The following is a 15,408-nucleotide window of genomic DNA, read 5'->3' as shown; positions in this document are numbered from 1 at the left end:
AGTATGTGTGTTTGTGCATTACAGCTAACAGAGCAAGATAATCCAGGCGTGTATGAACACAAGCACAAAAAACACTTTAACTCCTTATATCAGGCAGTTAAAATCTATAAATGAAGAGAATCTTCAAAAAGTGCTCAGTGAACAGCTGTAAGAAATGGGACAGGTCAGGACAGCATAATGCTTGTTCCGTTTCCAGGCCAGCCTGATTTAAAAAAGAAAACACCAACTTTGCTTTGCAGTACTTCCAACTTCCATGAAACTATAATAAGTTGTTCTGTAAGGAATCTGGGGGGATGTCATGTGCTCTACTTTACCCTAACCTAAAAAACTGCCACCATAAATAGAAATCTCGTGGCAGAACTGAGCAAAATCTTCTTTTCCAGGTTTTCTCTTTAATGTACTTTTTTCACAGATTGAATGACTAGAATTGCTTATTATTATTTGTGCTAAGGGTTATTCTGTTTCAATTTTCAAGAAATAGAGATGCAAACCAAAACAAATCACTATCTGTTAAGGTAATTTACTTGGCCACAGTTTGTCATAAATAAAACATCTTTTTGGTGAGAACATCAAACAAAGTTTGAAGATTACCGTATGTGCATTTTACAACCATATGCTAGTCAGAAGTCTAAATTAGTTGAATAGAAAAATGTTGTGCTGCTTGATTAACAGAATGAAATACAATCTTGCAATCGAGCTACTGGTTTATATTAAACATATTATTTTTTTTAAAGGTTGTAGTAATAAGGTCATCGCAACATTTTCCATTTAACATTCACACAGTGTTTCGCCTCCAATACTTGCAGCCAAGTCAGCTAGCAGTAAAAGGGATATCACTCCTTTATCTTTATTAATTAGGCTGTTTTTAAAAAAATGCAATAAACATGCATTGTTATGGTGTGGAAACACAAGGAAAACCACCCATCTCTTGCAATGAATGGGGTTTAAAACTACAGACCATACACTAGCAACCCCAAGAAAGCAAAAAAAAAAAAAAACTAAGGAATTTTTGTTGTGTTAATTTCATAAGGCAAGGTTAATTTTGCTTAACACTGTACAACATAATAAAAATAAAGCAATCTAACTTGCAACTGATACAACGATTAGAACCATAATAGTGGGTTGAACCATTTACAATGTTGTAGTATTTTCTTGTTAAGTAATCAAGCTCTCTCAGCAGTCCATTTGGCTCTTTGGATGTGGTAAAACATCATGTGTGGAAAACAAACATGAATTCATTACTTGTGCCAATAAAGAGGAGACTCCTTCTTCCAGAAATAAGGTCAAAATTGATTTATTTCTTTGAGTGAGCACTAGCCATGCTAAATCTGTGTCTACACAACTGGCACAAACACCCAACTGGTTGGCAGAGTAATGACTGGAGTATTTAGGTCAGAGAGCAGAGGTCAGTGTTTACTCATCAAGAGATCAAATCTTCTTGGACAGAAAGCTGTCTTTCCAGGGTTGCATGAGAAAAAGGAGAAAGAAACTCAAGGCTGAATATGTAGCTTGACACAACAAGAACTAATCTCATGATCCTGATTGAGATAACCAAGTTGACAAAGACTTAGACTCATTCACATAGGTAATGAAGTTAACTGAATATTTGCCATATTATTTAGTGTTGGTTTAAGGAGAGCTGACTGGCAATCTCTTAATGTCATCATATAAATTAAAGAAGCAGGGTATTTATTTCCTCACACAGAGGGATGAATGATTGGTTGACTTTATTGATCTCATAGTGGAAAAATTTACTTGGTACATCAGCTCAAATAGTCAAAGATACCAAAGAAAGAAAAAAGGTGCATGGGATATATGCAGTGTATACAGAGTGTCCATATATGACAGCTTTTTTTTTATTTTTATAGTTGGATCATTTTGTCAGGTTATTGCACAGAGGGTCCTCATTCAAAATATTAAAAGTCAGCAGTCCAGAGAATCTGAGTTTCACAGAGAGCTGCTGCTTTATAGATGCTTAGAAAGGAAAAATATGAATATAATTCAATAATTACCAGTTTTCTTTCCTTTTGTTATCTGACATTTGGTGTTTTCGATTTACTCTAATGAGTAACAAATAATGAAACTTTATGCAGTAATAACCAGGACAATGTGTGTTTGACCACTCACAATTATCACTATAAGCAGAAAAGGAACCAGGATGACCGTCCTTTTCCGTAAACGGATTATTATTTGAATTCTGGGGCACTCCATAGATCTGTGGCTGAAGCCACAGTTGTGGCTTGAGTTTCCATCTCCACATACGGAGGGAAGAGTTCAGCCTAGAGCTTATGAGGCCTGGCTGAGGCTGCCTCAAGCATGCACTACTGCTGCTGTATGAGAAACTCAGGCCGCCTCCTACTGCAAAAACCACAATGAGCCTTTATTGTGTGTCTAAAGAAATGAGAGCGGAGCGCATCTGAAAATCTTCCTACCCTTTTGGGTTACTGAAAGTAGACCCAGGACCACGAAAAGGGAAGAAATACAACTAGAGAGGTGACCACATCAAACAGTGCATACATTTGATGGTATCCTGAACAAAAATACCTCATAATGCAATAGTTTTGAATACAAGGCTGGAATCAATGAGACTTTAATGTGCAAAGAATGTGAGGCTGCTGGAAGACTTTCTTTCTGTAACAATAAACCCCCTACACACCCCACTTCTCCTTAGAGCAATTGTGCCTTATAGGGTGGTCTCTGGCTATTGATTGGGAGGGGGGGCAGCAGTCTTAATGGCTGTTCCCCTCAGGTCATGAGGTTAGGACAAACAAAAGAAATATGGGGGAAGGGCAGCACCAAGCTCTATGATTAGTAAATTTAAGGCCCCATCCACACAAAGCCAAACCCTGGCCTAAACGCACAAATCTTTCACCAAACCAGCCTCTCATCCATACGAAGCCGGTGTTTCGGGGGTCTGTAAACGATCTTTTTTTTATCAGGCCTTCAGAGTGGGAAGATTTTGAAACGCCGTTTTCGCGTTTCCATCTTTAAGCTCTAACCGCATTTTTTTTTTTTACACGCATGCGTCATAGCGTCGCCTCTAAACACGCATGCGCGACACAGTATCACAACAACAATGGCGCCGTACTGTGTTCAATGGTTGCTGCTCATGCTACTCACCCTGCTGTCGGGTTTACAACAGAATCTTCTTCTTCTGGAATATCTCCAGGAAGAACAGAGCAATATCGACGACATAGTTCAGCAACTGAATTTGACAAAAATGGACCCGCAGGGCAACCATGTATAAATATTAGTGCGCATGCCCAACATTTCGTCGCCTATTTTTGCTTTGGCACCACAGCGCCACTTACAGGCCTGGCATACATTTTGCAGCGTTTTCATGCATTCGTGTGGACGATCACATTTATTTTACGTCTCCGTCTTTACGACAAACGTTCTGGAAAATATTAGCGTTTCGTGTTTGTTTTGACTTCGTGTGAACGGGGACTAACTCCTGCTCATCAATGTGATGTTCTATCACTCCATAGGAAAACAAATTACATTGGGTGAAGGAAAGGACTGCTGAGAAATAAAAAAGACTTTAAATCAGACCCATGACCTTTAACTTATTTCTTTACCTCTATGAATCCGTGTGTTAGCAAACATCATCTTTTCTTTATCAGGTGTGTTAAACAATTTAGAAAAGAGGAAAAATGGTTACAACTACAAGTAATATAAAAAGAAAATGTTTTGCTCCATGTGAAATATGTCTTACCAAAAACTATCATTTCACTGTTATGTGACTTTGTTCTATAACATAAATATGAGCTATAATCAGAATGGTGGGTCAGCAATAATTTTTTTTTCTTTTTTTTAAGCTTTTTATTGTCCTTACACTGTCACAAGTACAGAGCAACAAATTGAACTCTCTGCATTTAACCTATCCCCTTAGGGAGCAGTGGGCTGCCATTGTGCAACGCCCAGGGAACAGTGTGGGGTCAAGGGGTTAGGAGTCTTTGTTCAGGGACCCAGAGTGGCAGTCTGTGGGAGTGGGGCTTGAACTCAGAACATCAGGATTCCAAGTTCTATGCTCTCACCACTACACCGCCACTCCCCTGGTCCTGGTTCTCTTCTGAACTAGTCTGTTGTTCACCACCAGGGCCAAGTTCTTATTTTCCTATGCCCTGCAGTTCCACTCACAGTACATACTGTTATCATCCTATTATTTTTATCATGTCCTTCAAAACCCCTATTAAACTTTATCTTTAGATCACGTGGTTGGTGTAAGAAGTGTTTATCTTGATGTAAGGAAAGGAAACCAGAGTTAATTCCTTCTATATGCAAACAAATTTGGCCATTAGGGTGATTCTGATTCACTGCTGCATATAGGAACAGGATACTCTGTCATGTGGCTCTGTAGAAGTTTACAAGCCTTCTGGGGGACTGGCTAAAACTTTTAAGCTTCCTCAGGCACATGAACCTACGGTATATTGAGCCCTGTTCACAACAGCTGAGGTTTTCTGGATCCAGGACAGGTCAGAATAGAAGTGAAGAGCCCAGGACATCATGGCTACGTTCACACAGCAGCCTAGGGTGACCCAAATTAGATTTTTTTGCCCATATGCAACCTGTATCTGATCTTTTCATGACAGTCTGAACAACACCGATTTTTTTCCAATGCGAGCCAGGCCACTTGGCTATGCGGTCCTGAATCAGATACGTCTGAATGGCCAGGTTGCATTCATTCAACCTGTCTGCCATTAATACTCAACAAAGGTCCCTATTCTGCAAGAAAAACAACAACTATGGCTTTTTTTTAATCTTCAACCTTCTTGAAAAGTTTGTGTTGTTAATGCACTGGCTGAGGTTGGGAAAGATCGCTAGATGAGCTCCAACACTACAATCTATGTTTACCTCCGTAAACACAGAGAATGCGGGACAATTAAGTTGTACTAATGCAGTTCACACAGTACATCACAAACAAGTTGAATACAAGTTGCAGAATCGTATTTCACAAAAATATTTTGATTGGGCATTAATGCCTGCAGTGTGAACGTTTTGTATGTGCTCCACGTACTCTCTGTGTATCAGGAGCAAGCCATGTTCTTGACCTTCTGAAATCCACATTGAACTTCATGGTTTCACTAATGCTAATATTACTGTCTAAACATTATAGAATCACATCATCTACCTGCTCTTTATCTCTAAAGAGACATACCTATCAAATGGTTATTTAAAAGAGTTTTTATATAGCCTGATCTCTTTCAACATATTCTCCCTCGAGTAACTGCCAATCAATAGAAAAAAATGAAAGAGGTTAATTTCTCAGAGTATATATATGATTAAAGATAAATTATTGAAGTCCATCAGATACATAGTTTTGAAAAATGTATGTAAAAAGGCTGTAAAAATAGAAAAGTTCAGCAAAGCAAAGCATAAGACTGCTGTCCAGACCTATTCTGGGCCTGACCTGCCTTCCTGTCCCATCCCCCAATCTCCTTCCTCCTAATCCTGTCCTCCTGGGAGGCAGGCGTTACCACAGCTCTGATGGTCAAATTGTGTTTGCAGCCTTCCTGTCTGTCCCTCTGCTAAGCTCCTGCTGTCACTTAAAGGAATTAGTCATTTTCACGAAATAGCCTAAAATCTTTCTTAATCCCTCTTTATTTCACTTTTATCCATCTGTTTTAACTTTCCTTGAGCTTGGTCCAATTGTATTGACACCCTTAGCCTCCAATTAGACTGTGAGATAATCCCCACCTTCAGCTGGAGCAGTGGACTTTCACATGCAGATTTTTATACCTGGAAAAAAAAAAATGCAGTTGCAGTGGATTGTTTCAAGTAGGGGGGACAATAAATCAATATCGTGATAGACAGCTGACCAATATTAATGACAACATTCTCACTAATTCCACTGAACACCGATTCAAAACCACACTGAGGGACATATCCACTGGCACCCTCTCAGGCAAACTAAGCAAAATTGGTACTAGCTGTGACCTATTTTTTAAGGTTAAAAGTCCTGTTTAAATAGTTAGGATTGCTATTTAAATTCAAATTTTTTTTTCCTGGCACTTCGTTAAAACTGGCAAAAAAAAACACTAATCAATAATGATTTATATTAACTGATATTTATGTGACAGGAAGGACTGCTCCCGCTGTTCAAGAAGAAAAAAAAAGCACAAAAAATAAACTTTTGAATTTTAAGAAAGTTTAGAATAAAGTTTGTCTTGAAAGATTTATCTTGTTACTTTGGTGCTCAAATGTGTTTGTTAGTGTACACATCTTGGACACACTGTATAGCCCCATATGACATTAGCAAACAGTAACTTTTTGCTGGATATAAGCTCTTAATTTGTTGTTCATCTTCTTCTCCTTTAAATGCATTGTTTTTGTGTAAATCCTCTCTTCCTACTTTTGGTATGATAGGATGAACAGGCAAACTGCAAATGAACAGGTAGCTGTGTCAGACGCTGAGGTTTGGTGTGAAAGCAGCCATTAAAGCTGTACATTAGAGACCTGTTTTCTCAGTCCGCTCCAAAACTAACTATATTTCATTATACTGTTTAACAACTTTACTGTGATATTGACATCAGTGTCTTTAAGTTTTACTAGGACACCAAGATCTTTTTCATCTACTCCAAGAGTTTCTAAAACAAAATATAGTTGAATTTGGGTATGCTTTTAGGTTTTTGGATTTTGGGAGATAATCTTTAAAGAGATGTTATGGAAAACAGCCTTTTTATTTGACCCTTTACAAGTAGAAATTTATTTGATGAGCAGACTGAGACCTCACCATTTCAGCGCTGATTCAAAAGCAAACTTCAACTTTCATTGTCATTTTGTATGATTATTTTTGATAGGAGTAATGTCATTTCGGATATCTAAAAGTAACGGCCCAATACACATGAATGGGGAAAAGTGACATCATTTGTACAGGTAAGAATTACATTTCAGATCTGAAATTTTCATTTCAGATAGGAGGAATACTATTAAAGATATCTGAACTAAAAGCAAATATATGTTAAAACGGCCACTTATTATAAGTAAAGATTAGCAGATGAAATGTAGTTTTACTGGAACAAATTTGATTTCATCCATCTTCTAATATGCTTAATCCCAGGTGGGGTCGCAAGGGGTGCTGGTACCTATCTCCAGCTGTCAATGGGCGAGAGGCAGGGTACACCCTGGACAGGTCGCCAGTCCATCGCAGGGCAAAACAGAGACAAACAACCACTCCCACCTAGGGAGAATTTAGAAAAGCCAATTAACCTAACACTCATGTTTTTGGACTGTGGGAGGAAGCCGGAGTACATGGAAAGAACCCACACAAGCTCAGGGAGAACATGCAAACTCCAGGCAGAAAGACCCTGGGCCGGAAATCAAACCCAGAACCTTCTTGCTGCAAGGCAGCAGTGCTACCCACTGCATCATTGACCAGCCCCAAATTGGATCCAGGAGTACTTGAAATTTAATTTCTTCTGGTAGAAATGTAATTAGTGAAAGATCAACAAATAGCGCTTCTAATAAATGTCAAAACAGTCTGCCATACTTGGGGGTGAATACAGCTCAAGACAGAACACCTGGCTTCTTGTTTTTTTTTTTTTTTTTTGTAGGTTTAGAGATACAAGGAAATGGGCTACTAAAGGTTTGGTGGGATGGCCATGGGGGTTAAGGGCCTCAGTGATGCTCATATGGTTTTTGTGGCTCTAGTGATATGTGCAGCAGGGAACCTGAAGCCTTTCTTGTGCTTACTAGAGTGTATAAAACTACAAAAATGACTGAGTGGCCCCAGATGGTGCTGTCAATAACAATTAACCCCACCATGGAAATGTTAACTTGTATACAGACAGCACACCCAGAGCCATGCCAACCTCCTGGAAGAAAACAAGCAGTAATAAAAGGAGTGGCAAGCAAAAGCAGATGGTAGACGTCTGAAAGGGCAGAGAGTGAGCCACAAAAGGTGTCAGAGTTCCATCAGGATTTCAAACTCCAACCCCCATCCACACAATAGAGGTGCCTTCTTGGGACGAGCATAAAAACACCACAATTATTTATAAAGTATCGGTGTGTGAGTGTGTGCGTGAATGGGTGAATGAATGTAGTGTAAAGCGCTTTGGTCAAGTCTCAATAGAGGCGCTATATAAGTACATGCCACTTACCATTTACCATAAAGTAAAAGTTGCAACTTTCTAGAAAATTTTACATATTCTCGTTCAACACTTCTATACTAAGTTAAATTTGCCCAAAACAAAGTCACACAAAAACGAGGCCTGGACCTGGAGTCACACACAAAACTACTAGGCTGATCCAACTTTGATGTAATGTCCTTAAAACAGGTCAAAATGAGGCTCCCTATGACCTCCCCACAACGCCTGGGCAGCAGATCCCTGTTCTGCTAAAGATCTGTTCCTATTAAAAAGGAGTCATTCCTCTGCACTGTCACCACTTGAATGCTCAATATGAGGGATTTCAGCAAAGGTAACTCAGCTCAATAGAAGGAATTACTGCAAAGAGGCTCGGATTTGGTATATTCTTATTATACAGACCAGAGTAATAAATCAAGCTTGACTCTGTTGCATTATATATCTTAATCTCTCAAGAGTTTGGTTTGATATTTCTGCATACAAATGAGATCTTTTGTATTTCAAAGTTCCTTGAGATTACACCTGTTATGAACATGTGCTACTAACATCGACTGAATTGAAACTGAAAAAAGTCTTTCAGTAAAAACATCATATCTGATGCAGAAATGATTTCCGTTTATTCTCCACCTGACCCAAACCAGGCAATGTTAAAATCCCTCCTGTGCAGGCTGTCGTTAACAGGAGACTTACAGAGACATACCAGTAGTACCCCAGGTTTCACGTGTTAAGAAGCAGTGCTGTAAAAACACAGACAGTACCGAAGGACTAAAAGGACAGAGAGAGAATCCAGAACATATTTTGGTCCGACTGGAAACAAAAGGACTAAGGGATGTTTTCTGTTTGTTTTTCTGAGTGGAACACTTACTGAGAAGCCCTAAAGCATTGCTGTGTTTCATATTCTACTTGTATTTGTTACAAAAGACCACACTCTTTACACTTGCTTACACTTAAAGCTGAAGACAGTCCTTTCAGCTGCTCCCTGGAGAAGTCACCACAGCTCATAGAGCTTTTATGCTTCATGCTCTTCCTGCCACAATAGGAACCCCAACCTCGGTCCCTGATATCAAAGACATAGACTACACCATAGCCAGAAAGTTGAAGATGTGTATTAATTTAAAAAGCAAAATAAGAAAGATTTCCAGTCTTCAAAACAATTTTAAATTCATATATTTCAATCTAAATTATTTTTTTAAGAGATACATACTGATTTCAGCCATAAGGATTTTTAAGAATTAAATGTAAATAGACAGGCTTAAAAATCGGTTAAACCTTTTGCATCCTAACCCAAATGACAAATTCCAGAGCCCCTTTCTCCCATGCAAACATGCATGGACTCGTCTTCTTGGTCATGCAGAGGGAAAACGGCTCTGATTTCAGGCTGAGTGCAGGCAGGTCAGAGGGCAGCCTTTATAATGATCTAAGAGAGGACGCCTGTCAGTGTCCTGCCAACTGAGTCACGACTCCCAGATCACAAACACCAACCCACAGCGTGACAAGGAACCAGCTCTTTTACCACATAAAAGCACAGTGTTGCTGTTGCAACTTTGCAAACAAAAAAAATAACAAAATCATATACATGACCTACGTATCACCGTCTGCGATATTTCAGATTGTCAGACGCTGGTATCCACAATGTTAAACTGTATAAAGTTACCCCATTTTTTTCAATGAACGTTTCTACATAACAGGCTGCATCTTGTTTCAGATTTTGGCTCATGGCTATTAGAAAAACCTAATCACACATGCCTCAGAGCATTTCAATAAGTGGATAATTTCCTTCTGAGCCAAAATGAAACTTCCAATTTCCTGTGGGATGTATAAAAGGGCTGGTGGAAAGTATTTTATGAGCAAATGTCAGCAATATAACAAGGCACGCCACAGAACAGTAGTTTCATCCATTGCAGGAAAGCTTTTAGACAGTCTGTCACCACACAAGACTACATTACATATCTAGCATCTCCTGATTTGAAAAAGTAATTATTCTGTGCACAGCTGATATAATAACAAACATATGCGATGCAAAATGGATCATTTGTGTGGTTATGTAAGAAAGTTAAACTGCTCTCCAAATGGTTGTATAAGTGCTGAGTACATTTTTAGGCTTTGAAACAAAGAAAGGCTTTTTGATCAAACAGTGGCTTTGTCTTATTTCCATTACTGTTTGCTGTTTGGTATCCTGACAATTCATGTCTGCTCACCAGACTCTGCCTCTGGCTGTTACAAGTTTTATTGCCAATGCACTTATCATCAGTGCAAACTCACACACAATATAATCTACCCAACAACTGCAAACTCAGGAGCTAAGGCAATCACTTATTGATCAAGTGAAAAAAAATATTCTTCAGCTTTATAATTTCTGAACAAATTAGGCTTAGATCTCTAAACCAATTAATAGAATCCAGTAATACAAAGGTTTCTAAACTAACAGCAACAGAGTCTGACAAATTCAGTTGGCTAGGCATTACCCTTCCTGTCCTGGGAAAAAAAAGTGATTTGGGAAAGTCTATATAGGAAGCCCCGTTCCAATTTTTAGGGCTAATGTGAGGCAAAATGCAATGATACTGGCTCAAAGGTGAGATAATTAGGGCTTCTTTTAGTAGCTAATCTGCTCAGGGACAAAAAGTTTCTTTTCAAGCTAATGTCTAAGTGTTGAAAATCTGTTTTTTCTGCCACGAGAGGTCTCTTCTTTCAGCCTTCAGAAGGGACTTGATACATTAACATCACTTAATGGCTGGCATACATCCTGGGAAAGTCAGTTTGCTTTGAAGGCAAGTGATTTTCTTTAAGGTTGGGAGATCGCAACTATATTTCATAACCAATTAATGTTGCATAGTGTTAAAGGCATTATTTCATAACCATTTTGTGTATAGTTGAACTCGTATGGCTTAAAAAAAGCATCTAAGACTTTTATTTAAGCAGATCTGTGACTGTTATGCCCACAGTTTTAATGAATCATGACAAAATGCACAATGTTATTTCTATTTCATTTTACAGGATAGTCTTTTTCAAGCAACTAATACATTTAGTAGTGGTTTAGTTTATATTTCCCCTCAAGTGTTTACACCAAAGTTTTAAATAAAGGTTATAGTCAAGAAGCTATGCTACCACTGCCATAGTTGGAATATTTGTTGATTTTATGTTTTTAATAAGAGCATTTGTACCGTGCTATACTTTATGGTTTACATTTTTGTCTAAACACTGATAAATACTGTGATATCCTATATGGTATACTCAAGCTGATCATAATTTGCGCATCGCTCACAGGCAGGTGCCTTTTCGTCACAAAAAAGAAACAACGCCAACTTGAAAATGACTGAACCTCAGGATATTCAACATACTGGTAACCCAATTCTTCCCATTTGGTGGCAGATAGTCTTTGTTTCATGCCCATTATCTGTTTATCTTAGTATAAAGCAGTTTGTCATGAAAGGCATGATTATATTCACTACCAAATATCAGGTTGAAAACATATGAAGCAAAACTATATTATTATGCAAAAGCCAGTATTATATTGGTATAGGGCTTTAGACATAATCTGACAAGAGTAAGGAATCTGCAATTTAATAAAAAAAAATGCTTATGCTATTACTCTGTTATGCCTATCCAGCAACAGCTTGTTTTTTTTTTTCTTGTTTTTTTTTTCCATTTTCGACTTCAATGTGAAAATTTAGACACTACCTAATACCGTATTGCTCAGATTCCCCATGATGGTACATCATCTTCTATTACAGGTTGCAAGCCCTTAAGTCATGCTCACCGGGAAAAGAACGGGTCCTGAACATTCCTTGGAAATGAGGGCTTATGTGCAGCCACTTGTAATTTTGGGATTCTCAGTACAGCCCCAGACCCCTTCTTCTTCTTCTTGCAGCCCCCCCCCACCACCACCACCACGAAATCTTGCCGACCTCTGCTAACCTCCTTTCTTTAACAGCCTTTAAGGTTGGATACATGGCTGTGAATAGGTGGTATTTTGGCACACTGAGGACACTAAAGAACAGAGCAGGCTGGCTGAGGGCCAAATCCCCATGGTTACTCAAGAAGCGACTGCCTCTTTCCTGTGTGTATGTGTCTAAACCACCTCTACTCTGCATGCATGACAAACCAGAAGGCGACAAGATAAGTTTAGGTGGAAACCATTACAGAGTTTAGCACACCTCTTAACCACCTCAGTAAATAAGGAGCAGATTTATGTTTTAAGAGAGTCTGCACAGGGCAAAGAAAGGGCAGGAAATAATAAGAAAGGAGCAAAGACCCAGAAGCCATTAGTTTTTATAAGGATGAAAACCATATCACCCCTTGAACCTCACCGTTAGCCTTGTTTCTGACAGATTGGGTGTCCTGGTTGAATTAAATGGCTTAGTCGGCCCTATAAACTAAGATTTTATAGGGAGACACATGATTAAAAAAGGGTAAAAAAAATAAGTAGCTTTAAAATACGGTCAGACATATAAAATATTTTCTTAATCAGCATATTATAAGCACAATATAAACTGTAATACCTAGTCATCACCCAGTTGAACAACTGACTGACAGGAACAACTCATGTGCAATAACCTTGTAAATCTCCCTGTATTCAAACCCTGTCACCACTTGTTTATTTAATATCTAATTATTTACCTCTGCAACATTTTCATGTCTTTCATTGAACTACTGTAGAAAAAACTGTAAGAAAAACGTAACCCCCTGTCTAAATCCATGACTAAAAGAATGATATAGCTTCCAGAGTTAATAGGTAATTTCACTTTTCAAAACTTTAACAAACAAACAAAACTTTACAAATACTTCATAAACCTAATAAAAACAAAAACACTGGAATATTGTGTTATGTTCTGCATGATGATAATAACTTTAGAGTTGTCCCACAGACAAACATTGAATCTTTAACTTAATAAGCACCAATAGCTAATGAAGAAGTCTGTACACATTGTGCTCTATTTAAGCATATCAATGGAAAGTTAAGTGGAAGGAAAAATTGATTGGGAAAAATGTGTACAAAGAAACAAGTAGAGGGTTAGCTTTAGTACATAGAATTGTCAAGTAGAGACCATTGTACGATGTTGGTGGAGATTTAAAAGGCATACTGCATTCAGAAACTCAAAAGGTGAAGCATGGGGTACAACTTTACAATTCTTTGTTTTAACCAACTCCTACATTACAGACAAAATACAAACATATATGCACATCATACCTGGGTCAAGGAGAGAAAAAAAACTTCTTTGCTTAGCACTTCAGGGATTGGTATTAGCTCACAGTCTTATTGATGCAAAAACAGCCGGGACATTTAACAGCACCTTTATATAAATGCTGACCTCTTTTTACAGCAGTACCACAACCAGATTTGATAATCATAGTTTCACTTTACTCAGGAGACCAGCAAAACCCCCTGATGTAATCTGATGTATCCATCCATCACACTCCTGCTACTAGTATATATCTCCAGCAGTCATTAGGAGAAAGGCTGCATAAATTCTGGACAGGTCCCTGTCTGTCTCAGGGTATCCAATCAGTTTGATTTATTTTTTATAAACATGCCACATACACTATGTCATACCTCACTGGTACAATAATTATTGCAAAGGGAGTCCCAACCAAAATTTGAGTGCATTAACTGTAGCCTAACTTAGAGTCAACTTTATTTATCCCTTGAGATTACTGCTTCAGGGAAATTCTGGTTCAAGCAGCTTGTATAGGGTACAAAGACTTAAAACAAAATGCCATTAAAGATTTAAAAAAAATACAACCGAAAATATGGAGTTTGTATATTACAAAAAAGTATAAAAAGAAAAAAACTGTAACGTCATAGAATATGTTCCCATAGATATAAGAAAATCTGCAGAGAGCTAAGGGAACACTACAAAGTAGTTGACTTGGATTATTGCACTTGTTCTGCAGAGATGTAATGAGCTTTAAAATAAGTAAAAAATTACACAGGCTACACAGTAGTTGGCATGCGTTTTTGCACATTGAGAGAGTAGAACATTGCACATGAATGACAATAGGTTTTGCATGTTATCTAACATATCTAAAATGTCCTATGTAATGGAACAGCTTATGTATCATTACATTTTTCTGAGAAACATTATATTCCTGCTGCCAATCAACTGAAAATAATCATCTTTATTGACATTTAGATGCACCTGTTTAAGTATAACTATGTTATCAGTACGGTGCATCAGCCTAATTTTTTTTGTTAGGTGTTAATCAATTCTAAATACTAACAGGCTGAGGATGTAGTAGTGGTCTGGGATAACCTTAGGAAATGAGATTCAGTCTTAATTATCCCTGAGCAACAAGAGGTTCTGCTGCCAGAACTCAACCCACCCCCTTCAGTTGCGTAATCCTGCTGTGATGCTCAGATCAATGATATAAAGGCACTCTCACATTCAACAGAAAGTAACAGGTTGTTACTTCAGCATAATGAAGGAAATAGAGATGGTGCAAATGATTATTTTTTTCTCTTTGCAAGCAAGATCATGTTATCTCTTAGGAAATAAAAAAAGAACCTATGAGCAAAACCACAGGAGACATTTAATCAAAACATCCTGGAACTGATCTTTTTTCATTTGTAATAAGTTTGACATGAGAAAATAAAGGAACATATCCAATTGTATTCCACCATCACTGACTATGACTCATCCAGGTACAGATCAAGCAGCCTGTTCCCTGCTGTTGCTTCCACTTCCTTACCTTTGACTTGGCTCTCGTACTCCGTGATGATTTCTTTATCCTTTTTGAACCTCGGCGTGGACATTTTCCCTCTTCTAGTGCACAAAGATCGTCGGAAAGTTCTTGTGGAAACTGTTTATCAACAACAAGGGATAACCTACAGCACGGGGCGCATCCTGCATGTGAGGAATGAAAAGCAGAGCTCCAGAATATGACCGAGGAGAGATTGAACTCCTGCAAATGAGGTTTTGGAGCATTAAACCAGCAACCGTATCTACTGCAACGTTCCTCTTCCCTGAGATACAGACAAGGGCCAATGCGCAACCCCTGCTCCCAACCAATGAAACTCCGAAGCACGGCAGCGCTGCAGGAAAAATACAGGGGGGAAAAAGCAGAAAACAATCCAGCAAGTTTAAGGGGAGGGTTTTCGTTAGAGAAGTAGTTCCAACAATCCCGATCAGATGAATGCGTCGTGACTCAACTTTGGTGAGAAGCGCGCGAGCTTTTTGCGCAAATGGTTTCCAGTCTGGGACACGCATGCATTACCCCACCCCAGCGGATTGCTTACTTTCCCGACGGTTTGTCCATCCCTCCCCCCTTCCACCTATACTTCCAGCTCCCAGGCAGCTCCGAAGGGAAGCAGAGGAGAGAGACCGAG

General features: G+C 38.6%; 1 protein-coding gene across 3 annotated transcripts in view; it reads right to left on the bottom strand.

Moving 5' to 3' along the window:
• Window positions 1-15,408, bottom strand: part of srgap1a (SLIT-ROBO Rho GTPase activating protein 1a) — a 118,103-nt gene extending 102,695 nt beyond the window's left edge. Inside the window, exon 1 of one of the 3 annotated variants that reach the window (XM_038305513.1) lies at window positions 14,772-15,408. In XM_038305513.1, coding sequence (XP_038161441.1) covers window positions 14,772-14,835 — 64 coding nt within the window. In that variant the 5' untranslated portion in view covers window positions 14,836-15,408. The remainder of the gene's footprint in view (window positions 1-14,771) is intronic. The other 2 variants (XM_038305511.1, XM_038305512.1) reach the window with 2 other exon arrangements.

Source organism: Cyprinodon tularosa, unplaced genomic scaffold (assembly GCF_016077235.1).
Source record: "Cyprinodon tularosa strain WSP-4 unplaced genomic scaffold, ASM1607723v1 ctg56, whole genome shotgun sequence".
Classification (NCBI taxonomy): Eukaryota; Metazoa; Chordata; class Actinopteri; order Cyprinodontiformes; family Cyprinodontidae; genus Cyprinodon; species Cyprinodon tularosa.
This window is presented reverse-complemented; position numbering and strand designations above follow the sequence as displayed.